General features: G+C 49.6%; 1 protein-coding gene across 2 annotated transcripts in view; it reads right to left on the minus strand.

Moving 5' to 3' along the window:
* Positions 1–578: 578 nt before the first annotated feature.
* UBE4B (ubiquitination factor E4B) overlaps positions 579–26,232 on the minus strand; it is a 91,772-nt gene continuing 66,118 nt past the window's right edge. For both annotated transcript variants that reach the window (XM_084875733.1, XM_084875732.1), the window contains 13 exons: positions 24,896–25,094; positions 22,401–22,539; positions 19,225–19,324; positions 17,982–18,109; positions 16,805–16,903; positions 15,836–16,071; positions 14,152–14,278; positions 11,976–12,120; positions 7,558–7,692; positions 5,552–5,743; positions 2,840–3,014; positions 2,214–2,360; positions 579–1,930 (listed from right to left, as the gene is read on the minus strand). In XM_084875733.1, the coding sequence (XP_084731859.1) occupies positions 1,869–1,930; positions 2,214–2,360; positions 2,840–3,014; positions 5,552–5,743; positions 7,558–7,692; positions 11,976–12,120; positions 14,152–14,278; positions 15,836–16,071; positions 16,805–16,903; positions 17,982–18,109; positions 19,225–19,324; positions 22,401–22,539; positions 24,896–25,094 (1,884 nt within the window). In that variant the 3' untranslated portion in view covers positions 579–1,868. The remainder of the gene's footprint in view (positions 1,931–2,213; positions 2,361–2,839; positions 3,015–5,551; positions 5,744–7,557; positions 7,693–11,975; positions 12,121–14,151; positions 14,279–15,835; positions 16,072–16,804; positions 16,904–17,981; positions 18,110–19,224; positions 19,325–22,400; positions 22,540–24,895; positions 25,095–26,232) is intronic.

Below are 26,232 nucleotides of genomic sequence, written 5' to 3' on the forward strand. Positions count from 1 at the left end.
CGGGAACATGGCGGCTAAGGGCATGGGCTCCGAGTCTGGACACCTGCTCTTCCACTACCTGGCCAGGTAACTTTGGACAAATTACCTAACCTCTCCATGACCACATCTGATCTGTTTAAAACAACAACAAAGATAATAGTACCGTCTTTTTGAGGATGAAATCATCAATACAAAGGCCGTTGGATAGTGCCTGGCACATAGTCATACCATTTAAGTGCTCCCTATATTATCACATGAGCTGGGAGATCCGGCTTTATAAACTGCAGCGCCTGAGAAAATGCTTAGGAAATGGGTTGAACTTGAGTAAGAACTTGAAAGGTCAGGGGAGAGATATTTTAGATAAGGGAGCAACTGGAGAACAGCAGACACAAGATGTTAAAGCTCAACCCCCTCAGACAGGCAGACAGCGGAATGAGAACCAAATGGAGCATCAACTCACACAAATCCCAGTGTTTGCTTCCCGGCACAGCCACTCCTACCGGGCTCCGGGGAGAGAATGCGCCACAGGCACACTCCGCTAGCTCTTGTTTATCCACCCCTTTGTTTTCCACGAAAAGAAGAGACTCAAAGAAGATGCCTTCTAAGTGTGTATCACCGTTTATTGTAGTTTGCATTAGGAAATGAACAGAGGACATTGTCTGTGGAGGGGGGAAAAAAGGAAAAGAAAAAGAAAGTTTTTGTAGACTTAATTTCTTCCAAACACTTTATGGTTTCAAATCCTTTTTTACCCCAAAGGAAATTCGAGAATTCAAGTATGTTAAGTAGGGAGCAGTAATACAAAAAGTCTGACGTTTCTGTGCGTGTGTGTGGGTGTTTGCCTGTGTGTGTTTTGACAAGCAGACATTCCTTGCACCCCTTTTTCGCTTTGGGAAGGCCAAACCCCAAAGGACACGTCATGCAGATGACCCCTGCCTTGAACTCACAGACCCGAGAGCTGAGGAATTGATGGACCCTCCTAGGATAACGGTAAAGGTTTCCAACTGTCACGAAGCATTAAAAACACCAACCTCCCGCCCACAAACCCTAAGTCATTTAATCCTGATAGACTTAAGCGTTCCCTTTGCTGCAGCTGCTCCTTAGGTTCCTAGAGAGGGTTTATGACAAGGGTCAGAGCAACAGGATTCTCTTCATTTTGCTTAGAATTAAAAAAAAAAAAAAAAAAAAAAAAAAGTTTAAGGGCCATTTCAAAATAAAAATAAAAACTGAAATTCGAATTCTGAAAATATCTTGCCTTTTTTATTAATCATGTCATCTAACACCAATTAAAAAAAACAAATATGTGAATATGATATAAAAATACGATCCTGGGATTAACACTTTGTTGCAGGCACAGTTATCTCACAGAATATATGTTTGGAGAGCCAGGGAAAGGAATTTATTTTTGTTTTTGTTTCTCTTAAAAAAAATCCACAGCAGTGCAAGTTGGGGCAGGAGGGGGAGGGAAGGGGAGAGATTCTTTAGCAGCAAAATGTCCAAGGTTCTCTAATCACAATCAAATCAATGGATATTGAATTTAGGGGGTGGGGGGAAAGGTGGAGGGGATGCTGCCCAAACCCATTCATTATCAATCACTAAAAACTTCCGCTGCGAAAGCCCCAAACTGTGACATACGAAGGACGCGCTTCGTTACACCAGCCGTCAATCAGCGTGTCCCTCGAGCTTTTGACAGGTCTGTCATTAAATATATGTACAGGAAGTGGGCTCCGTCTCGGGCGTGTCCTCGCCGGTGGCCACCGCGTGGTCGCGTTGGGTGGGCTCTCGGTGTCCTCGCCACGCCTGGCCGCACGTGTGGAGAGCGTTTCGCCACGATGCTGCCGCTACTGCCGCGCTGGCTGTGGCTGCTGCGAGCAGAGGGTGGACAGGGACGTTTAATGGTCACTGTTCTGCTTCTCTCGCATCCAGGCGTGAATCTGCTCTTTCAGCTCTGGCACTGGGGAAAGGAGAGGAGGATTAGTGCCTGGGTGGAAGGGCTTTTCCGGAGAGATGATGAATGGAAAGCAAGGCCATTCATTCACGCAGTGCAATGAAGACGGACGAAGGACCAGGCTCTTCAGTAACAAGAGCACAGAACACTCCGTGTCTCCTCTGCTGAGGGCCACAGACCGGGAGAGCTTCTGGATTGGTAAGTTCCCCGTTGATTAACCTCCAGCTGTGGGTTCTGGCCGCCACATCCGTGGCTGCCGTAGGCACCGCCCCAGCCCTGCACCCCGTACCTGGCTCCAGCATGCTCTCGGTCAGCATCTGCCGGTTGAAGGGGTCGGTGGGGGAGTTGAGCAGGTGCCGCAGAATGATGGAGCGGTCCATGATGGTGCCGGAGGGCAGGCGCACGGGGTCAGTCATCAGAGTGTCCATCAGAGGGTCTAAGAGACAGAGCAGAGCAACTTCAACCTAACGGGACCTCCACCCGGAAGCCAAACGCAGCCCCTGCTGCCAGGGAAACATAAAGCACACGTCCGTATGCTAGCAGCCAAACGGCCCCACGTTGTGAGGGAAAGTGACCTTTCATCGGCTACGGCCGGGAGGAGAGAGAGGAAAAGGTTGGGCCAGACAGCTCTCGTTTGGACTTCTCAGGACTCCAGAATCGCCAATCCCCACCTGTACTAGGAAAGGCCAGGGGGCCTTAGGATCTCAGGGTTTTACCTGGTTTGAAATCAGGCTAAGGGCCTTTTCTCGTCTTTTAATTTACAATATGAGCTAAAAGCAGGCAAAGGCGAGTTCAGACCAAGTGCCTCAGCAAGCAGCCTCAGCACACCAGTAACGCTGGAGCACAGGACGCCCGTCCGTCATGCCTGTTTCCGGGAACTCAAATCAAGGGCCGGGCAGACAAGCGCCCACTCGCCTCGGAACTCGTCCGGAGCGTCGCTGTAGTCGATCTCGGCGCGCGCGTTCTTGGCCACTATCTCCTCCACCTTCTCGGCAAGGAGTTTAAACTTCTCTATGGCGATGGTGGATTTGATCCCTGCCTTCCGCATCTTCGAAATTACTTCTTCAAACAACTCTTTGCTATAGGATCTCTGGGGATGAGGAAAGACAATGTAAGATAAAATATAGTGTGAGGGGGAAAAGCAAGCTGCAGAAAATACCCCAAGTGTGATCTATTTGTGTGCGTTTTTTCTAAAAAAAAAAAAAAGTCCTAGAATTATATGTATATACGAATACTTTTACAAGACTATCTATATATATAAAAAGCCAGTGACCAGAATGCTGTAATGACCAGAATGACCGGTTGCTATGACGCCCTCTGCAGCCAGTGAACCAGCCCAATCAGGGGTTGGGGCCAGCCAGCCAACCTCCCCCGGCCCCTCCCCTCAGCTGGCACCGCCCCTGATTGGCCTCTCCCACCCCAATAGGGGGCAGGGCGGCTGGCCAACCTCCTGCAGCCCTTCCCCATGGCTGGCCCTACTCACAAGGGGCCCCCACCACCCTGATGGGCCACAGCCCCTCCCCTCAGCGGGTCCCACCCCGATCACCCCCCCCCCCCAATCAGGGCCGGGCTGGCTGGCCAACCTCCTGTAGCCCATCTTGCCGCCCAGCCCTGCTTGACCCCCTCTCCAATCATCCCCACCATCCCAACCGGCCCATGTGCCTCCCCCAGCCAGCTCCACCCCCAATCACCCCCACCACCCCAACTGGCCCATGTGCCTCCCCCAGCCAGCTCCACCCCCAATCACCCCCACCACCCCAACTGGCCCATTGTGCTCCCCCCAGCCAGCTCCATCCCCAATCACCTCCACCACCCCAACTGGCCCATTGTGCTCCCCCCAGCCAGCTCCACCCCCAATCATCCCCACCACCCCAACTGGCCCATGTGCCTCCCCCAGCCAGCTCCACCCCCAATCAGGCCCCCCCCCCCCCCCCCCCCCGCCACTAATCGGGGAGCTGGCCAACCAACTGCCCACAAACTCTCCCCATGGCCAGCCCCACCCCTAACTGGTCCCCCCCACCCAAACTGGGAGCAAGGCCTGTGGGCCAATTACCCTCAGCCCCTCCTCGGAGCTGGCCCAGCCCTGATGGGGCCCTGACCAGGGAGGGCCAGGCGGCCAACCTCCCGCTGTCTCCTCCTTCTGACAGGCCTGGCCCCGATCCGCCCTGATTGGGGGTGGGCCACCTGTGCACAAATTCGTGCACTGGGCCTCTGGTAATTCAAAAAGATGGGACAGTACACACCCAACTGTACACGGTCATCACCTCTGGGGAGGGCTTTAGGATTAAGGCAAACGAGGGGAATTTGGAAATGTTTGAATTATTTTTACAGCAAGCCTGAATTTCTTTTTAAATTTCAATATTAAAGAGAAAAATCTAGTCTATTTTGGCCCTTGCAGGGGGCCTAGCAAGAAAGGAGGTAGAAATTTTAGCTCTTTTTCCTGAAGGTAAATGTGCTGAAAACAAAGTACTTACATACGTGAGCAATATCTCAATAAAGCTGTTATTTTTAAAAAAGTACTTACATTTCCCTCATTTTATTTTTTTAAATTTTTCCCAGGGAGGAAGTGTGGCAGAGCTGTAGAGACAGGCCGCGAGACAGATGGAAAACGGCCCGTCTGGATTCCCTCTGCGTTCCTGTGGCACCATCTGTCCCCACACCAGCACGGAGCAGCCAAGAGCGGGAAAGATTCAGGTGCTCGTTTCCCATTCTAACCTTTGGACGAGGTAAGGGTGAGGAACCTTCCAGAATGCCTACCGATGTTTAAACTGAGATGTGAGATACTAATTGGATAAAAGTGTGGACGGAGATGGGGAGACAGAAAGAGCTGGAGCTTTGGGGCTTTCTATGTGGCGAGCAGAGGGGGTGAGGACGGGCTCAGGGAGGCTCTGGATCCTGCCCTGCCCCCACCACCTTCACACGCGCTCCCCCGCCTCTCGGAGCCTCATTCAGAAGGAGGACTCTGACGACACCTGCAGTGTAGGATTTTGTGAGGATCACAGCAGGGAGGACAGGGAAAGTGGTTAAACCTGGTGCTCAGTTAGTAAGAATGAGTTATTTCATGTTCAGATGGTGGGACAGAGCAGAGGAGGGTGAGATGGCTGGGAAGGCCGGGCCCAGCTGGGCGGGGCGGGGCTACATCAGAGCCAGATGTGGCCCTGGGGACACCGGGAGGAGGAGGGAAGAATGTGAAAACAGCCATCGAGGTGTGAAGTCTGGAGCCAAGGTGAAGGCAGCACTAGAGCCAAGGCAACGTGGCTTCTCTGAGGAAATTGGCTCTTTCTGGGAAGGTCCCGGACTTGGGGCTGAAGCCCTGGCTAGATCCGAGTCCAGACCACAATGGGAGGAGGACCTGGGCTAGTCTTGCCTTTTATGCCGGAAGGAAAACAGCCACTTCGTCTCCGTTTACAGCAGACAAGTCCTCTGGACGCTAAGCTCACGATTTCCACTTACGTACTAAAAATGTCTCAAACCATATTTTGGAAAGTATCACCTTCCTGATTTCACGCGGGGAATTCAGGAACAGATGGCTATGCAATCGCCTGGCTCTGCCAGGAGAGCCAGAACGGAATCCACAGGCAGCAGCCTGACCCCGCTCCCCCTGCAGCGGCGGAGACCGGCACTGACCTGGTCGTCGGCGATGGCTTTGGCGAACCGCGGACAGTCCAGCTGCAGGTAAATGTCTGTCAGCTGGTCCAACAGCTTCTTCGGTTCGAAGCCGTACTTCTCGGGATTTTCAACTTTCAGGTCCCGGCACTTGGGACCGCAGAGTTGCTGGAGATTGAAGTTCAGCATTGCAGCCAATCGGGGTCCAAGTTCCTAGGAAATCACAGGAGAATGGGACAATTCATGCTGCTGAGACACGTGAGAAGGACCAAAACTCCCATTGCCGTGGAGCAACGGGAATTGGCTGGATTCGTCTTCAAAGAACTCATCCCTGGCAAGTGCTGTGAGTCATCAGCTGAAGAAAAACACTATATTCAGAATTTATTGCTCTCCATTTCCAATCCCATCATTCTCATACTTAATAGAGTACTGTGCGTTGGTGGAATATTTATAAATACCAACAAAAGACAACCTTTTCTATAAAGTCATGCTTTTAATTATAAAAACAAGGATCATTCTAAATTTGCAAGAAGCAGGTAAAGGAGGGAAAATTATCCGTGATTCCATTATCGTAACACAAGTCATACGTTTTTTAATATGCTCTGTAGACCATCATTTTATGCATTACTTTTGTACGCATTTCAAAAGTCCCTGGCAGTTCAGGCAGTACACACCATTCTTTACCTATCAGGTGCCAAGAGGAGGGAAATGCAAAGAAGCACAGATAAAATTTACGTCTGAACAGTTTTAAATTTGGTCAGTAAGACCGAGCCGACTTAAGAGAAACAGCTGGGCAACAGCAATCGTGCAACAAATGAGATGACACAGCACTGCTACTGCCGGGCACACACTGCTGGTAGCAAACCCGAAACTGGGAAACCCGGCCAAGACGGGTGAGAGCTCCCCTTCGGGCACAAGGCTTTCCTTAAGGCAATGACTGGGTTTACGGAGAGTCACTCAGCTCGGGAACCTGCTTCTCAGGAACCGGCTTTTGCCTGTATTTAACCAGGAATCTGTGGGATAAGGAGGAGAATAGGAGAGAGCTGGGAATCTGCTCTCCTCTGGAAGTGGGAGCTCTGTGTAATGAAGGAAAGCACACAGGACGCAGGCGCAGGCACAGACCGGGCAGAAGGCCAGCCCAGGTCTATGTGCAGGCCCTGAAACACGTTCACTTCATGAACAGACTAGGCCTCGCTTCCGATAATTCCTTTGAAAAGTGAAGACTGTGTGTTAATTTAGTCTTAAATCGTTTCTATGTTTCCTACCTTTCAACTATCAGAGGCACTGCCCTGGGGGTCACTGCACATAAAACCAAACATGGTCACAGGAGGGACCGGCGAGCTACCAGCCGTGGCCGCGGCAGAGACCATGTGGCCCACGTCCTGAACTACTTACTGTCCGGCGTTTACAGGTCAAGTTTAAGCCTCTTTCTTGCTCTCCTCCTTACCCTTTGTCCTGGCCACACTGTGAAGTTTCTAAACCGTGTGTGGGGGTGAAGTGGGGGGCTCAGGTGCAGCTAAGTAGAGATCTTGGGGATGTCGCTCAGCTTCAATTTCAGAAGCAGGACGAGGTCTTATGTATCATGTCGAGGCCAAACATGTTAACAACCTTTGATCTTTCATAAACCTAATTATGGCTCTCATTAACCTTTGGCTTCTTGACTGTCACAAACCTATACCTAAGAGAGTCAAAGATCTCATACACTATCAACTACTTCTACTTAATGGTCTCTAATTTCCAATTGATGTCACCTTACTTTTCCTCTAAATAAAACACAGGCATCAATAATGATGAAAATATGTCACAGCTTCAACATTAACAATCCAAAGTGCTGTCTAAGCAGAAAGTGAACTCCTAAGTCAACTTGGAAGCGGCCACTTGTGGGTTTCAGTCTGTCAGCAGCGCTGTGGGCATCCATGAGCCTACGTGGGGGAAATCAGCAACAGAGCTTCACCTTCAGTGGCTGTGACCCTGGGCCTTCCAGACCCCATTCAGTTACAAGTGACAGAATGTGACCGTGGACTCACCGGCCTGAGGAAGGGCTTCTGGACCTGCTTGGTGAGGATGTGGAACATGTCCACCGTCTCCGTCGCCAGGGCGAGATAGGAGCGCGACACCCGCTCGTCCTGCGCCAGCTGGGACTGCCGGGCCTGCTGCTGGTCCTGGGGAGTGAGCAGAGGCCAAACAAGTCTCAGGGCCGGTCATCAGCCACGTACGACGGGGAAAAAGTCAGCTCGTAAATGGAAAAGAGCGTCGCAAAGCCAACGTCGTCAGGGAAGGACCAGACAGCCCACCCGAGGGAGCCCTGCAGGTCACTGGAGCTTTTCCTGTCCGCATTGAACTCTTCAGGACTTTGAGTAAGGCGACCGTGGCACATCATTTAACTTACCCAGACTCAGTTTCCTTTGTGATAAAAGAAATCACCATCGCCTTAACCGGTTTGGCTCAGTGGATAGAATATCGGCCTGCAGACTCAATTCCAGTCTCAAGGGCATGTACCTTGGTTGCGGGCACATCCCCAGTAGGTGTGCAGGAGGCAGCTGATCAATGTTTCTCTCTCATCGATGCTTCTAGCTCTCTATCCCTCTCTCTTCCTCTCTGTAAAAAGTCAATAAAATATATTTTTATTTATTTTATTTATTTATTTATTTTTCTAAAATAAATTTTTATTGTTCATATTATTACAAGTGTTCCTTTCCGCCCCCTTCCCACCCCACCCTCTGCCCTTTCCCCACTCCCCATTGTCCTCATCCATAGGTGCACAGTTTATGTTCAGTCTCTTCCCACATTCCCCTCTCCCCTTTTCCCCAAGAATCATTAGTTCACTCCCCTTCCATACCTCTGATTCTATTATATTCAACAGTTAATATTGTTCATCAGATTTTTTTTTAATTTCCTTGGTTTTTAGATTCACTTGTTTATAGTTACGTATTTGTTGTTCATAATTTTTATCTTTATTTACTTTCTCTTCTGAAAGAACCCCCTTCAGCAATTCATATAATTCTGGTTTGGCGGTGATGAACTCCTTTAGCTTTTTTTTTTATTAGTGAAGCTCTTTATCTGACCTTCAATTTTGAGTGATAGCTTTGCTGGGTAGAGTATTTTTGGCTGTAGGTTCTTACTATTCATCACCTTGAATATTTCTTGCCATTCCCGTCTGGCATGCATGGTTTCTGTTGAGAAATCAGCTGACAATCGTATAGGTGCTCCTTTATAGGTAACTACCAGCTTAGCTCTTGCTGCTTTTAATATTCTCTCTTTGTCTTTTGCTCTTGGAATCTTAATTATGATTTGTCTTGGTGTGGTCCTCTTTGGATTCCTTTTATTTGGAGTTCTGTGTGCTTCCTGGACTTGTAAGTCCAATTCTTTCCCCAGGTGGGGGAAGTTTTCTGTCACTATTTCTTTCAGTATGTTTTCGATATCTTGCTCTCTCTCTTCTGGGACCCCCATGATTCTGATGTTGGATCGTTTGAAGTTGTCCCAGAGGTTTCTTACATTATCTTCAATTTTCTGGATTCTCTTGCCTTCTAGCTTCTGCAGAGGAGTGTCTTCTGGCTCTTTATGTTCCAAATCTTTGACTTGATTCTTGCGATCTTCTATTCTGTTTTTAGGACTCTGTATAATATTTTTTATTTCAGACAATCTATTCTTTATTTCTTGTTGATCCCTTTTCATATCCTCATAGGTCTCATTTATTTTATCGGCCTTTTCTAGGAAACTCTTGAAAAATCTTGTAAGTGTGGTTTTGAACTCTAATTCCAGTCGCTTTTTGTCCTCCATTTCTTTCGTTTGTGATCTATTTGGTTTAGGCATTTTCGCAGGCAGCTTTTCTGATGGGGCGGGGTTTCAGGGTGGAGCCTACAGCTTTGGCTTCCGTCCGCCCCGCCCTATGCGACTCCTGAGACTCAGGGTCTTCAGTACTTGTTGCAAGCACCTCTGAGAGAAAGGTGCCCTCGATTTTCGCCTGCTACCAAACAGTGTAGCTCTCCCGCAATGGGCCCGAAACTGGGGTTCAGTTCAGTTGGAAGTGGAGTTGGAGGTGGCGTTCAGAGCAGTCTGGAGCCCCTGTCTCCTTCGTGCCAGGGCAGTCCTACGGCACAGCCGGCCGTCCCTTCTCTGCGCGCAGTGTGCGCGCCTCTGGGACCTCCTTTCGCCGCTCCCCCGGGTTCCGCCTTACAGCCCAGCTCCCTCTGTGTGAGCCTGGGTCCCCGGGGTCTGGCCTAGAACGGGGGTTCAAGCAGTTGGGGGCCCAGCACAGTCGGAGTGTTTATCTCCTTCCCGCTAGGGAACGCCAGCCAGGCACTCGGCCTCCCTCCTCTCTGGCTCCGTCCTCTCCGCGCGCGCTGCGTGTCTCGGTACCTTAGGCTTTTACAGCTCCTCCGCGCTTCCTTCTGGTTTTCTCCTTGCTTCTCGTTGTAGAATTTCCAGTCAGTCGACTTTCCTGTAGTTCTGGGTAATGTCCATTTTATATTTTAGTTGTATTTTATTGAAATTGTTGCGTGCGGCTGCAGCTAGGTGCCTACCCGAGCAGCCATCTTGGATTCTCTCCAATAAAATATATTTTTAAAAAAGAAACCAACTTCTTCACAGGATGAAATAGTGAATCTTATGTCGTATCTGATACATGTTCATTTCCCTTAATAAAGACTTTTGCTTAGTCAGCATTACTTTAAAAACATGTGAGATGATACTGAGAACTGTGCGTTTTGTACATGCAGGAAGCAACCAACTGATATGTCTCTCTCACATGAATGTTTTTCTTTTCTCTCTCTCCCTTCTTCCCCCTCTTCCACTTCCTAATATTAATATTCCCAGGTGGCCCTGGCTGGTTTGGCTCAGTGGATAGAGCGTCAGCTTGCGGACTGAAGGGTCCTGGGTTTGATTCTGTTCAAGGGCACATGCCCGGGTTGGGGCTTGATCCCTAGTAGGGGGCCTGCAGGAGGCTGCCAACTGATTAATCTCTGTCATCACTGATGCTTCTCTCTCTCTCTCCCTCTCTCTGAAATCAATAAAAAAAATTTCTTAAACACACACACACACACCCCTCAGATGAAGATTAACAACAATAGAAAGATGGAACCTAGAGGTTCTGAGAGGGAGAGGAATGGAGGATGGCACGGGGGTGCTGAGCCAAAGCAACCGTAGGCGCAGCTGTCTTTGCCCAGAGCGGGCAGACCTGGCGAGGTCTGGAGGGCTACACGGCGTTCAGCTGAGACAAGTCAAGTCTGAGGCCCCTACGAGACCACCCGGCAGAGAGGCAGGCCAACAACATGGAGACCTGCGCCGGGAAGACACACTCTGAGTCCTCAGAACACGGAATTTAAAGGCTGGGACAGAGGAGCCCGCCCAGCAGTGATTTCCGACGGGAGCTCCAGGCCTCACTGCCCGCCGCTCGGAGGAGGCCCTTGCTGACGTTAAATGAGCCAGAGACGCTGGGTGTCCTGCAGCGTATGGGACAGTCGTTCATAACAGGGAGTTATTATTATATCACAATCCTACTGCATTCAAATCCCAACCAGCACCCTCCGGAAACACCGACCTAGGGGATAGTGTGGAGAGAGGAGCAGCGGGGGGCTGGGCACCAGAGCACAGGGGGAGCAGGCAGGGAGGTGGAAGCTGGAAAGTGACTTCAAAGTCAAACGGAAATGATTTCTGAAACTGCACTTGTTAGGGATTATTTATGACCCTTTTCCACCCATTAGCACACACAAAATCAATACTATCTGTTCAGTCGTCTCCAACGAGTGCTGTTAAGCACTGACTGTGAACAAGATAATGTGCACAGACCCGGATCCCAGCATCTGCCGTACAAGCTGGTCCAGGAGAAGCCTCGTAAGTGGATGACACACTGGTGTAGACAAAGCGGGGACTTGGCAGTGACACGGATCGGGGAGGCCAACCGTGACGTCAGCAGTAGCTGGAAGGGCCTGGGAGCTGACCGGGACCATCCACCCGGCTGCAGCAAATGTCGGGGCGGGGCAGTGGGCATATTTCCTCATGGAACCTGGCAAAACAGCCTCTTTGCCACGAGGAACTGCATAGAAAAGCGAAGATCAAGTGAAAGAAAACCCCACTGGAACCCTGAGTGACCCTCCAGATGCCTGAAGATCAGATGACACTCTTGTCTCTCAGACAGAATTTGAGATTTACTCCTAGTTACTTCCATAAATCTTAACATATTCAGACAATGAAAGCTCTTTTCCAGAAAGCCCTTAACATGAAAAGGCACAAGTTCTGGACACCGGGAGGACTCGGTAACTCACTCCTTAGCTTCAGAGCAAGTGCTGAGGTTTTCTCCTGCCCCAAGCCTGGGACGTCACTCACGGAAGCCCACAGGTGGGAGGCAGGACGCACTGACAGGAAGTCAGATCCGTCGCAGGCCCCACGCGCAGCCCCGCGGGGCAGGGCCGAGGCAGCTTCCCCGGCTGGGCGGCCCCGTGCTCACCCGGGGCAGCTGCTCCCACTGCTCCTTGTTCTTCATCTCCTCCTGCACCTCGTGGATCCGCTTCAGGGACTCCAGACTTTCGTCGAGCAGAAAGGTCGTGTCGTTGATCAGCATGTTGATGTAGCGGACAAACTGCTTCCCAGAGCTGAAAGCAACGACACGGGGCCTGTCACACGTCTCCCTCCACCAAGACCCCGCAGGTCCCAGAGGAAAGGGCCACGGGTGTCTCCCAACACACGCCGCCCTACGAGACCTTGGCACAACTTGAGTACCATAGAGGCCAAGGACTGCCAGTCCCTCCTTAGACTGTGCTGCCCTTTGAAGTTAATCATGATGAGCTCACCCCGGTGACGTGCTGGAGTCACCTTGCACTCTCAGGAGAGCCAGTTGCTAATATTTTAGAATTCCGTGGGCAGATTCCCGTGGCAGCTTCAATTTGGCAACAGTGGAAGTATTTTACTCCAGAAAAACAGCCCAGACTGCTCTCTTTTCCCTTCAGAGAGGTTTACCAGCATACCCTGGCTCTTTCCCGCAATGATTCTAAGCAGAGAAAACACTTCCAGGCCAGGAAAAAACCATGCTTGAATTCACAGGAAAAAAGAAAGCACACATAATTACCCACCTATAAGAGACACGAGAACTACTGACCGTTATTCCCATTATAAAGAAGACGCACTGAAGAAAAACTGCAGCCTAAGCAGCGGGGCTCAGCAGCTGAGCACTGTCCCAGGAACCAGGAGGTCACAGCTCGATTCCAGGTCAGGGCACACGTCCAGGTTGTGAGCTCGATCCCCAGTAGGGGGTACACAGGAGGCAGCTGATGATTAACGTTTCTCTCTCTTTCTCTCAAAAATCAATAAAAAAAGCTGTAACACTGCTAGAGAGGGCCATTAACTTACTACAGAGAGCTCAAAGCTTCGAGCCCATGGCACTGTCCTGTCACCGGCTCTAATGCAGGGACTCGCTGGTGACGGAGGTGGTCTAGCCTGCCTGTTATGTTCTAGAACACACATGTCAAACACAAGGCCCGCGGGCCAAATCCAGCCCGCCAGGCCTTGCAATGTGGCCCGCACCGCGCTGTCATCACTGCACTCCGCTGTCAGTTTATGACATTGTCAGTTTATGACTGTTCAGTAAACCATTCGGCCCGCGATTTAGGCTGGATTTTAGATTTTGGCCCCTTCTCTGATTGAGTTCGACACCCCTATTCTAGAAGATTAGTAGAGAAGGAGGGCTACCCTTCAGGACCTCCCACTGAGCACCAAGGCCGGCCAGCCCGGCCTGGGCACAGAAGCTCCCGTGACAAGGGCGGAGCCTGGACTCCGGGAACATGGAAAGTTCCCAAGCCGCACACGGAACCAGCCGTGGGCCCGCCTGGTTTCCTACGCTGGTGCCAGGCTTCCGCTGGAACAGAATTCCGACCAGAAGAGCAGTCCGTGGAAACAAAGAGCCACCTCCCAGCTTCCTCTGCAGAAAGCCCTTTAGCAGATGGCGACTCCGCTGGAAACGTGTACATTAGTGACCAGTAACTCAGCTATGAGTGACCGCCAGGCCTGACCCAAGACCTAACGGGCTGCAGAGAGGCCCAAGCAGATGGGATAAAACTCCTTCTGGAGAGTGAGGCGCGAGTCCAGCCTTCTGCCTGCCTTTCTTTCCGAGTAGCTGAGATGGAATCACCGATGTTAGGTTCGGGCAGGTGCTAAAGTTCCAGGGGCCAATGAGAAGTCCCTAATCAACGCTTAGAGCCTTATTACAAATACAGAGCGACACTTCGAATGACAACCCTAATCTAACTGCTTCTGAGCCTCAACTCCTCCTAACATGTCCAGCTCTGTAGCTCAATGTCAAGTTCAAGAACACAGGAAGATCTCGCTGCAGTCATTCCAACCACCTCCTTTAACATTGTAATCACGAAATGCTTAACACATCATCTCAGAATAACTATAGATTCTGTCTTATGTACGCCGTCCCCAAGGGATCTCGACCAACCCAAAGTTCAGCAATATCTAGTAAGCACAGACACTTGGATAACCTGCTCATGTCCAACAGTTCCTTCTGGAAACTTAAAGGAGGCCGAGACCACGCCCACAGCCGAGAGCCCGGCTGTGAAGGCTCTGGAGCAGCCCCGCCCCCTGGGGTTTGGAGAGCTGCAGTGACCCGGGGGCGCAGGACTCACTTGAACTCCTCCATGAAGGTACCGTGGTGAGCTATGTTTTGCCAGAGGCTTTTAAAAATGGTGCTGATGTGGTAGCGGATGGTGAACTTGTCATAGAACTCGCTGGTCGCTCCAGTATGCTCGACATCTAATGGAGAAAGACACATGTGTCCTATACACATTGACTGGAAGGACAAGGAGGAAAATGTCCATAGATTCTCTGTTGAGGCAGGGATTACCAATGATTTTTTTCTTCTTGGTATTTCCTATATTTTCCAGTACATTGACCTCGCCCTGCTGCCTGCTTGCTGACTGCAATCCCACCTTGCTCTCCAACTGCTTTCTTACTGAATTCATTGAGCTGCCCGGCCTCAGGGCCTTTGTACCTGCTGCCTCCTTGGCCTGGCTCTGTGGCTGAGATCTCTAACACTCACTCTCTGGTCTCATTTTCAAGGTTACTCCAAGTCCCCTTTTCAGCGACCCTCCCCGCCTAGCTTCTCTATGTAGCACACGCCTCCCCCCGCCCCATACCCACTGAGTCTTATTTATGGGCCAGCATCTGTCTCCCACCTAGAACGTCTGGCGCAGGGCGGCCGGGATTGTGCCATCTTCACCGATGGGCCTAGCATAAACCCCGCCCGCACACACAGAGCTTCGTGCTGAACGAGGGCCTGGTCTACGGGCTCAGGCTGGCCTTGCTGACCAGATCCGCTCGGGAAGAGGAGTCCTGAAATAAGTCACCAGTGCTCCTCCAGGTTCTGAGGAGCAGGCTTTTGAGAGCCGGTCCTTACAAATAAATACTCTTATTTTGAAATTGAACTTTACTTTGGAAACAGAAATTGATCTTAAGCATTTCCTAAGCTAGCCTCTTCTCCCGGGTGCAAAAAGGTGCTGCTCTGAATCGCAGGCTCTCACACGCCTGAGAGGCCGGCGTGCAGGGGCCAGGACCTGCACCCGCAGCCTTGGCGGCTGTGCTGGGCAGGCGGCAGTGTGTGACGCCCCCCTGCAGGCCCTCTGGCGCCAGTGCCTTGGTAACCACGGGAGGAACATCACAGACGCCAGGAGCACCTGTGCCACAGCCCAGCTGCCGAGGCTGCTGCCACTCGCTAGCTGCTGACCTTCAGCAAGCTTCCCGACCTTCCTAAGCTCCGGTTTCCTCATGTGTAAAATGGAGCTATTTATGGCGCCCATCTTGAGGCCTGTGGTTGGGATTAAGTGCAAGGATCAGTAAGGATTCGATGAGTGGTGCTATTCTTAGCAAGGGTATCATCTGTCCGTGACCACAGAGCTGTCCGGGGCCGGAGGGCACACTGCCTGGTGGGAGGGGAGGGAAAAGAGCATCCGCCTGCCAGCTCCACCCCACACACCTACACACCCTGCCCCTCATCCAGAGTCAGTGACAGTTGCAGGCACGGGCTATAAAATACATTTAACGTTTTTAGTTTTAATACTAACAATACATGTTTACTGAAGAAGATTTTTAGAAGTTCAAGTAACAAAGAAAGAAAGAAGGAAGGAAGGAAAGAAGGAAGGAAGGAAGGAAGGGGCTACTCTTAATTCTCAGGGACCCAGGAGCATGTGCTCTGCTCCCAGTGGGCTACTGAGCTACACGTGTAGGTGGATGGCAGCCTATTGGGTAAAGGTTTAGAGTAACTTTGCCCACTGGCTTGGACGGCCTTGCCTGCCTGTGTGCCCAGGAACCTACCCGTGTAAAACTTCATCAGGGACGGGACCAACAGTTTGGTGGAGAGAGGGTGGTTCTCGATCATTTCGAAGAACTTCTGGGTCCGTGGCTGCACAGCAGGGTTGGTCATAAACATGACTTCCACCAGTTTGGCCACCAGGTACGGGTTTCGGATGTAGTTCTGGTTGCACAACATCACGACGAGGAACATCACAATATCCTGAGTGCAGGGCTCGTACAGCACCTGAGGCGAGTATCTGCGGGCGAGAGGGGCGAGGTCCAGCCCTGAGTCTCCACCTGGGTGGACGCTGGGGTCCTCCGGGGGGAGGCGACCGATAGGCCCAGGAACCAGGACGCTGAGTCCCCTTTAACTTACTGAGTGTAAGGTGACTATTTATATTATAACCAGATAGGTTTCAAATCCGTCATGTCGACTGGCCACAGCATTTTAGACTACCTTATTGTGTTTTAGAAAATAAACCAAGGCGTGATTAAATCATCTCATGGATTTCAAAGATCTTCACTACCCAAGCACTTAAAAAGTATTTAAATAGAGTTAGTTATTTTCATTTTGAAAAGTCAGATATAAACACAACCCATTACTTTGCTACCTTTCTCCAATTCTATCATTGAGAAAATGTTGGTACAAAATATAGATGTGGTTATTTCTGGCTTTTGAATGTTCACTCAGATATTTATAAACCGCTCCTACTGTTCCTCAGAAACACATTCTCCATCATTAGAAGTTCAGCTCCATTTTCACAGAAGACATTATGACCAGCATTGCTAATCCTCTTTGCCTCTGTGATATTATTGGAATTGGCCTGGTGCCACAGTTTGGATTTATTTTTCCAATCTCCAGGCAGCAGTTAAAGCAGTGACACACAATTTCAGGCATAGAATGGAGGTGTGCAATATAATTAATCATAGTATTTACACAAAACATGTAAAAACATGTATAAGTTCTATGTAATATGGTAAGACACTTACTGTACAATAAAAAATAAAAATTCAGCAACATCTTCTACATAGAACTCAGGCAACGCTGCAAACGCCTTGGGGACGTCTGAACTGAGAGGCAGTGTTACGCTGTCAACGAGAAGAAAGCACAGGCTACGGTGAGACCTCAGGGCGGCCGCATTCGAACACTTTCCGTGCCCGCAGAGGGCTCCCCCGGCAGGGACACACAGGCTTCATAACAATAACAGGAGAACAATGAGCTGCACAGGTGAGGATACAAGGTCAACCACGCCCTCAGCTCAACAATAAAAAATTATCTGTAGCTTTTTTTAAAAAGTTGATTTCACAGAGGAAGGGAAAGAGAGAAACATCAATGACGAGAATCATTGATCAGCTGCCTCCTACATGCCCCGCACTGGGGACTGAGCCCGAAACTCCGGCACATGCCCTGACCGGGAATCGAACTGTGACCTCCTGGTTTATAGGTCAGTGCTCAACCACTGAGCCAAGCCAGTCAAGCTTATCTCTAGCTTTTAGCTTCCAATTTATAGATTCCATTTTTTATCGATCAAAAACTGATAAAAAATAAGGCAATTTTTACAAAGCACTATGTCAAAATTAAAACTGCAGGTGCTGACATTCCCTTATCACTGTAACTAATTACAGGTAAAATATTCATTATTACATATTCTACATAAGCACAATCTGGAAATTGAAAAATAAATCCTTTGTTTTGTTTTGTTTTTTAATCCTCACCTGAGGATAATTTCCCATTGATTTTTAGAGAGTGGAGGAGAGAGGAAAAGACAGAGAGAAACATCAATGTAAGAGAAAGACATCAATTGGTTGCCTCCCGCACAAGCCCCAACCAGGGGCCCTGGCTGGAGAGGAGCCTGCAACCAAGGTATGTGCCGCTTACCGGAATCGAACCCATGTCCTATCCACTGACCCAAACCGGCTATGGCAGTGGGCGGCAAACTCATTCGTCAACAGAGCCCAGTATCAACAGGACAACGATTGACATTTCTTTTGAGAGGCAAATTTTTAAAACTTAAACTTCTAATGCCACTTCTTCAAAACAGATTTGCCCAGGCTGTGGTATTTTGTGGAAAAACCACCCTCATGGGGCCAAAATGAACTCCTGCTGAGGGGAGGGCTGGTGAGAGCAGTACACTGAACAGCCGGGCAGGGAGGGAGAGGCACTCACTCGGGGTAGGCGGGGTCCAGGATGCGGAGCAGCAGCTGGATGAGAAGGCCATAGAAATTCAGACATCTTCGCAGAAAGCTCTCGTCAAGTAGCCCAGCGTCAGCGCAGGCCTTGCATCGTACCAGTTTCTGTGGAAGCAGGGGCCGCCATGTTAGTTGGCAGCTGAGTAGCTGGGCGTGCTGGTGGGTGCCAGGAGGGGAGCCTGGCACCGGGGCTTCCCCGCTGACTAGCTGGGATGCTGGCCGTGTTCTAAGAAAAACGAAAGCTCCGCCACACAGACCACCGGACACACGGCTCCGCGGCAGGTCACTGCTGGCACGTAAATGACCCGGGGAGCTCTTTGGGGACCGGGGAGGATTAGTGGGGAGAAGCCAGACGAATCTGCATCTATTGTAAGTTGCAGGTCACCACTAAAGAGCTGCCTTTGGGGGAAATGTCCCCCCACCTCAGAGGATCACTGTGAGGATAAAACACACGCACATGCGCACACGCGGACATGTGAATTTAAAGTTTATGGACTCTTTGAAGCGTTACCTTTGGAGAGCTGAAGGGTTCTGCAGGCCCCAGACAAGAGCCCCTGCCTCACTCTGCATCTCAGAGAGGTCTAGTGTCTTAGTTAAACTAAATGAGACCTTAACGTGTGACAGGAACCAAGCCAGAGAAAAATTTTACACGTTATTTTACTAATCAGCAGAAAGCACGACCAGCCAACGCTGAGCTTTTTAATTTGAATATAAACATAAGAAAAATGCCTGAATGTGCTATCGGTGCTGAACCTTTTAAAGCTATGCTCACGAGCGGAAATCTTCCCATCTCTACATAGTTCTGTGTGATGGATCATTTCCAATTAAAAATGAAGAATGAGGAGGAGCAAAAGAAAGAAATCTTTCCACAGCCACACGGTACTTTGTCACACACCGTGAACAAGCCTGCCTGGAAGGGATGATGTGTGTTTGGGGGCAGGATTGCAGGGCTGGGGGTAGTAGGTGGGTAGGGCACTGCACAAGGTAGGAAAGGGAGGAGATGCTAAACTGCGCTTGACAGTCTGTCCTGAGGTTTAAATATTATGTAGATACATGTAAACTACCAACAAGTTTTAGCTGCACCATTTTATCTCGGGCGTGGGAATAGGGAGAATAATGAAGAAAAATAAGGACACGGAACTGTTCACTCAGAGCACATAGCCTGCTGGGAAATACACCATTGTGAGGCTGTCGATACTCATCCCAGTAACTATACGGACCTTCAGCTGCGTTTTGCAGCGCTTCAGCATTTCCCGGTGTCTGGTTGCCAGTGGGGAATCTTTCCATTGGCTTTCGTTATTTTTCAAATCCTCCACGGTTCTGAAAGCAAAGACTAATGGTCAAATAAAAAGAACACACACAGACCCATTATCCATCTTATCTACTCATTTTGACCATTTCAATGGCTCTCAGACACATATTCTCTCCCCCCCATTTTAGCATTTCTAAAACCAGAGAATGTCTTACAATCAATGGCACATTATGGTTTAATTGGCAGCATTTTTCTTTCTTATTGATTCCTAAAATGATATCATAAAATTGATGACACTTTATTTATTCATTTACTTATTTTTATTGATTTCCGAGAGGAATGGAGAGGGAGAGAGTGATAGAAACATCAATGATGAGAGAGAATCATTGATCAGCTGCCTCCTGCACGCCCATGACTGGGAATCGAACCAGTGACCTCTTAGTTCCTGGGTTGACGCTCAATCATTGAGCCTCACCAGCCGGGCTCTTGATGACACTTTAGATGTGATGAAATATGTAACCTCTTTTAGAAGGAAATCCAGGATTCCCTTGTTTTTCTTGGAGGGAGAAAAAGAGGTCTCAAGAAAATTCAAGGTTACTATGCCTACTCAATTACCCAAAACTAAAGCGAAAGGCGACTTCACTACTTTTGAATTCCCTCCTTTTCTTTTACAATAGCCCCTTCTTGAAAGACCCTTCTCTGTGATCACCTTGCCACCTGCTCCTTCACTTCCTTCAGGTGTCTGTTCCAGTATCACCTGTCAGTGAGGTCGTGTCCCTGATCGGTAATAATGCTGCACATTTTAAACATTATTCACTTAACATTATTTTAACCCCTTTCTATCAAGACATTGTAAGGAACTTGCCGGGACCGGTTTGGCTCAATGGATAGAGAGTCGGCTTGGGGACTGAAGGGTCCCGGGTTCGATTCCGGTCAAGGGCACGTACCTTGGTTGCGGGCACATCCCCGGTAGGGGGTGTGCAAGAGGCAGCTGATCGATGACTCTCATCGATGTTTCTAACTCTCTATCTCTCTCCCTTCCTCTCTGTACAAAATCAATTAAAAAAAAAAATTGTATATCATTAAAAAAAAAAAAAAAGACATTGTAAGGAACTAGAGGTTGATCTTAAAAAAACAAAACAAAGAAACTACCATTCCCAGACTCCCTTGCTGCCAGCATTTCTGCACATGACTTGTCCACCACGAGGCGAGGCGAACCCTCACTGAAAGCAGAAGTGAGTATTGCCATGTGGCAGCCACGTGGTTCTGGGAGACCTTGGAAGAGGCTCTACTGTCCAGCTGACCCCTGAAGCAGCTTCCTGCCAGGCCAGGTTCAAAGGAGAACCGGTTTTCCAGCCATTTCAAGGATTCAATAAGCCAAATGGTAACCTTTAACAATCCTCTGGTAAACTAGAATATTTTTCGTGCAACTATGAGTGTGACAGACAGAACAATGCTCTCCCTTATGACACAGCCCAATCCCCAGAACCTGAGTGTGTTTGTGCCCTTACATGGCAACAGGGACTCTGCAGTGTGATTAAGGATATGGACCTCAAGATGGGGAGTTATCCTGCATTGTCTGTGGGCCCCATGTCACCACCGGGTCCTTCTAAGAGAAAGAGGGAGGCAGAGTAAGAGGAGGAGATGTGACAGCAGAGGTGGAGAGAGCGAACTCAATATGCTATGCTGCTGACTTTGAAGACGGAGGAAGGGGCCACGAGCCATGGAATGAGGCGGCCACCAGAAGCGGGAAAGGCAGGGAGAGAGAGACCAGTGCCTCCAGAAAGAATGCAGCCTTGATTTTAGGACTGGGCCCCCCAGGACTGTAAGATAATCACTGATGTCGTTTTAAGTCATGAAAGTGTGGTACTCTGTTGCAGCAACAATTGGAAAGTAATATGATGACCTAGATTATTGGCACCAGAAGGGGTCACACAGGTAATGGGCCCTCAAGAGAAACGGGCCTCTGGGATTAGTTCTCTGACGGGTGAAGATTCAGGCACCTCAGGACAGAACACGGGCAGCCAAGGCTCTCTGTGGAAAACAGCTGCATGAGCGGTCACAGCGATCTCAGGAAGGAAGACAGCGGGCTGCTCCTCCGGAGAGCTCACCGAAGGAAGGCTGGCCCGGGTGCCAACTCTCACCTCCAGGAAAGTCACCGAGCCAGGGAGTTCCTAAGATGACCTCAAAGCAGCGTCTGGCCCCACAAAGCATCTATCACAATATAAACTGAATCGATAACCTTACTGGGTCTCTTCGCTGTGAGTGAGAGCAAAGACGGCGCTCCAAGAATTCAAGAGGAGCTTGGGAGGATTTGATGACTTCGAGGCGGTCATATCACAGAATGCCAAATCCCCTTTCATGGCTCCAGAACCATAACCCGAGCGAGACCAATTTCTGTCCTTATCGGCTAATTCCAAAGCCATAAGCAGGGAGTTCATATTGGAAGAAAAAGAAGGGCACGATTTGCTAGGATGTTACATTCATTGCCTATGGCTAACAAGCTTGCACAAAATCAGTGGCTTAAACAACAGAATCATCGGCCCAGAGCCCTGGAGGTCAGAAGTCTCACTGGTCAGCGTGCACGTGGTCAGCGTTCCTTCCTGAGGCCCTGGGAAGAATGCTTCCCTGCCCTTGGCAGCGTCAGGGACCAACCACACCCCCCTGACACCTGCTTCCGCCATTAGGTTCCCTTTTCTCACTCTGTGCCTCCTGCCTCCCTCCCTCTTATAAGGACCCTTATAACATTGGGTTCACCCAGATAGTCCAGGAAAATCTCCCATCTCAAGATCCCAAACTTCAGCACACCTGCAAAGTCTCTTTTACCATGTGAGGCAACAGTCACAGGATCAGGTCTAGCACGTGAGCATCTGTGGCCCGTTCCTCTCCCCACTGCACACGAGGTGACAGGGTGTGGGAGTATGTGTGGGAATGGACCTTGGAGTGCTCATCAGCCGGGGGGGGGGGTGTAGGGCAGCTTCACTACCATGGTCACAGCTACCGGAGGTTCTGGACGCAGCACCGTCCCGAGTCGCTAAAATCTGGGGGGAACAATCTGGGAGGGGTTCTCACTGGGCGCCCTGCTATCTGAAACCCGGAACCCGTGGCGCCTCAGCCACCTCAGGACAGGCCACACACACATACCTATTGAGCTCCCGGATGGCCCGGAGCCTGCGGATGTAGCGCCGGCAGCTCGGCAGGATGGAGAGGTGGTGGGCATGCAGGGTAAGGAAGAAGCATTCCGTAGGGAATTTCGGCTCAGAAAATGGAGGCTGATCTCCATCTAGGAAAAACACACACATTATCCCCTAAATAAAAGTGGTTGCAGGACTAAATCAAAGAAAAAGTGAAACCAATAACGCAAAGTTACACTAATTTCCAAATAGTTGAATGACTCTTAAAAAATTATAGACGATAAAAACTAAAATCTGGGGGGAACAATCCCTAAAAAAAAAAAAAAAAAAAAAGACTTGAGCCCTAAATGTGTCAATTAAATGTTCCAATTAAAATTCTCGTGATAAAATATAGTTTTCACTTTATATGTGCCAATAAAAAACATCAATGAGAGAGAAACATCGATCAGCTGCCTCCTGCCCAACCCCTACTGGGGATGTGCCCGCAACCAAGATACATGCCCTTGACTGGAATCGAACCTGGGACTCTTCAGTCCGCAGGCCGACGCCCTATCCACTGAGCCAAACTGGGTAGAGCTATTGTATTAATTTTTATTGCATAATATATCCCTAGCTTGTAAATTCATTTTCTGGAGAGGCAACAACTTGTGAGGAATCATTAGCATCCAAACAAAATTATCTTTTTTTTCTAGACTCTATAAACTCTCACTTTTTAGCTGGGCAGCTGGGAACACCGCCTGCTAGCAGGATGTGGCCGCGTAGGGGAATGCCGGGCACTGGGGTTCTTTGGGATTGTACTCAAACACGAAAGTGGAGAGGCACAAAGTCACCCCCCGTCCCGTGCCCCTGCCCCACCCTCAGCATTCACTTTCAAGCCCAGTCTCTTTACTGTTGAGTTTTGCCCATTTCTCTTACATTTCTACTTTCCTGTTTTCCTGCTCACCTGTTTCCCAGATACATTTTGTCTGTCACAAGCCTCCATACCTTCCCTCTGCCTGTTCTTTCTTTCTCTGTCTTCACTCCTTTGCACGCTCTCCCCCTGCCTACCTGGACCTCTCTGGGGCACGACTCCTGTCGGCCAGGAAAATGGCTGAGGCCAGGCTGCCTGGCTCCTTCTTCCTCCTCCCCCTCCTCCTCCCTCCCTCTGAAGGGCCTCCTTCAAAACCCCGTGACCACCTCCTCCACAGCCTGTGACTCCCCCGCTCCTGATCCCAGGAGCCCACACCTTTTCTTTTTTTAAAGTAATTTTCCTTTTTATTTATTTTATTTTATTTTTAACGTTTAAAGAGCAATATTTTTTAAAATTTTTGAATATATATATATATTTTTTATTGATTTCAGAGAGGAAGGGAGAGATATAAACATCAATAATGAGAGAGGATCATTGATTGGCTGCCTCCTGCATGCCCCCTACTGGCGGGGATCGGGCTCACAGCCCGGGCATGTGCCCTTGGCCGGATAGGAACCTGGGATCCTTTAGTCCACAGGCTGATGCTCTATCCACTGAGCCAAACTGGCTAGGGCAAGAGCCATATCTTAATTCTGGAGTCTGCCTGGCTTATCTCCTGAGTCACACTGCTTCCTTCACTGACCAATATGAGAAACTGCAACCAAACCAACCCCAGGAAGGCAGAAAGTTCCCAGCTGCCCCGGCTGTGCTCATCCTTCCTGGGGTTGGTTTGGTAGCAGGACCCTCGCCACAGGACCCTCGCCGCAGCACCACGTGCTGAACGGGTGAGGCGAGCTTGGGCCTTTTGGAAGCTCAGTCTCCTCAGATTTAACTAGAAAACAACAGTTACTATTAAGATATTCAAGTTCTTTTCCTGATCAGCCCATAGCCTACACCTAGAGGATTTCCTATAGGACATACGGATGGCCAAAGGGAAGGCACACTGAATCTCAGGTTGTGGTGTTGTCTTTGTTTTGGTTAAAATCTCCCATGACTCTGAAACAGCTCTGTACTGGCCGATAAAACCTGGCCCTAAACATGTCATTAATGGTAAATATCAGTAATGTCTGACCGGGCAAGACCACAATCGAGTCCTCAGACACGCTCCCTGCTCTGCCCCTGCTGAGTGAATCCGGGGTCTGAGGTCACTGCTGTAGGGGTGGAGCAGGAGGCAACGGACAGGGACACTGCACTGGTGTCAAATCCAAGCTGTGGGAATACGCTTTGAGTGCCACTGCATACCTATTTTTTAATTAAAAAAACAGAAGGGCAGCCGAAACTGGTTTGGCTCAGTGGTAGAGTGTAGGCTTGGGGACTGAAAGGTCCCGGGTTCGATTCTGGTCAAGGGCATGTACCTTGGTTGTGGGCATATCCCCAGTAGGGGTTGTGCAAGAGGCAGCTGATCGATGATTCTCTCTCACCGATGTTTCTAACTCTCTATCTCTCTCTCCCTTCCTCTCTGTACAAAATCAATAAAATATATTTAAAAAAACCAAACAACAAAAAAAAACAGAAGGGCAGCATTTCAACGACCTGATAATGAACATGTCACTCACAGAGTTCCGCCAGCCACTCCTTCACGTCCTCCATCGTGGCGTTCACTCTGGTCTCATCGATGGGCAGAGTGATCCGACACCTCGGGTGGAATATATACGTGGGGTCAACCGTCTCTAACTTGATCTTGGTACTGAGCTGCTGCAGCACCCAGAGGAAATTCAGCATGAATCCATCTGTAGACACCAACCTGTCATCTGTCTGTGAAACATGGAAGGAAGGACTGAGAATAATGACGGAAGAGAAATGCTGACCAAACATGCATCTTCTTTTCTTTTTTTTTACTAAGAAAAAAAGTTTTTTTAAAGTCCTCACCAGAGGATATGTTTCCCTTGATTTTTAGAGAGAGTGGAAGGTAGAGAGGGGGGAAGAGAGAAACATCGATATGAGATACATTGATTGGTTGCCCCCCGCACATGCTCCAACACAGGGTAGGGATGGAGCCTGCAACCCAGGTACATGCCCTTGACTGGGAATTGACCCTGAGACCCTTCCATACACAGGCAGATGCTCTAACCACTGGCCAAACCAGCTAGAGCAGCAAACAGTCAATGACAGGACACACACATCATGTCATCACTGTCACTCTTTAGCAGCTACCACTTGTTGAGTGTTCATCCTTGTGAAGCATTTTATACATTCTCTCCCCGCATCTTCACAACAGCCCGCAGAAGGCAGTTACACTATTACTCCCGTTCTCCAGAGGAGAAAACTAAAGTTCAGAGAATTTAAGTGACTTGCTAAGATCCTCACAATCAGCGAGCAAGTAAAAACACACTAAACATTGCTCCTTCCTCTCCATTCCCCTCCAGAGCATCAGGACCAGAAGCCTCACTGTTCCCACCTGACAGCCTCTCTCACCTACAGTCTGCATTAGTGACAGAACGATCCTGACAGCGACAGTGACAGCGCCGAGCGCTCGCTCTGGAGGAGGCACTATTCCACCAGCTTCGCGGAGAGTGAACACACACTCAGTGTTTATTTTCCCCTTCAGCGACGAGGAAGCGGAGAAACAGAGAAGGAACTGCTAAGGTCCCACTGTGAGTGAGCGCCGGCCACAATGGCAAGCCCAGGCAGCCTCAGGCGAGGCCCATGCTTTGATCTGTACATTTTCCATCTTGAGCAGAAGCGTCACGTCATTCAGCACTAATACAGGGCAGACGCCCTGGTGACTCTTCTGCTCTGGCAAACAGTCCACACCAGTAGCCTCCACAGGGCTGCTCTCAGGTCTGCTGGCCCCCATCCCACTCCAGTCCATTCTCTGCACGGATCCGGAGGGTTTCTTGCTGGAAAACCCTCCGATGGTCCTCTCGGCAGCTCTGATCACACTGATGGAGCC

Source organism: Pipistrellus hanaki, assembly GCF_964339955.1.
Source record: "Pipistrellus hanaki genome assembly, chromosome: 2".
NCBI lineage: Eukaryota > Metazoa > Chordata > Mammalia > Chiroptera > Vespertilionidae > Pipistrellus > Pipistrellus hanaki.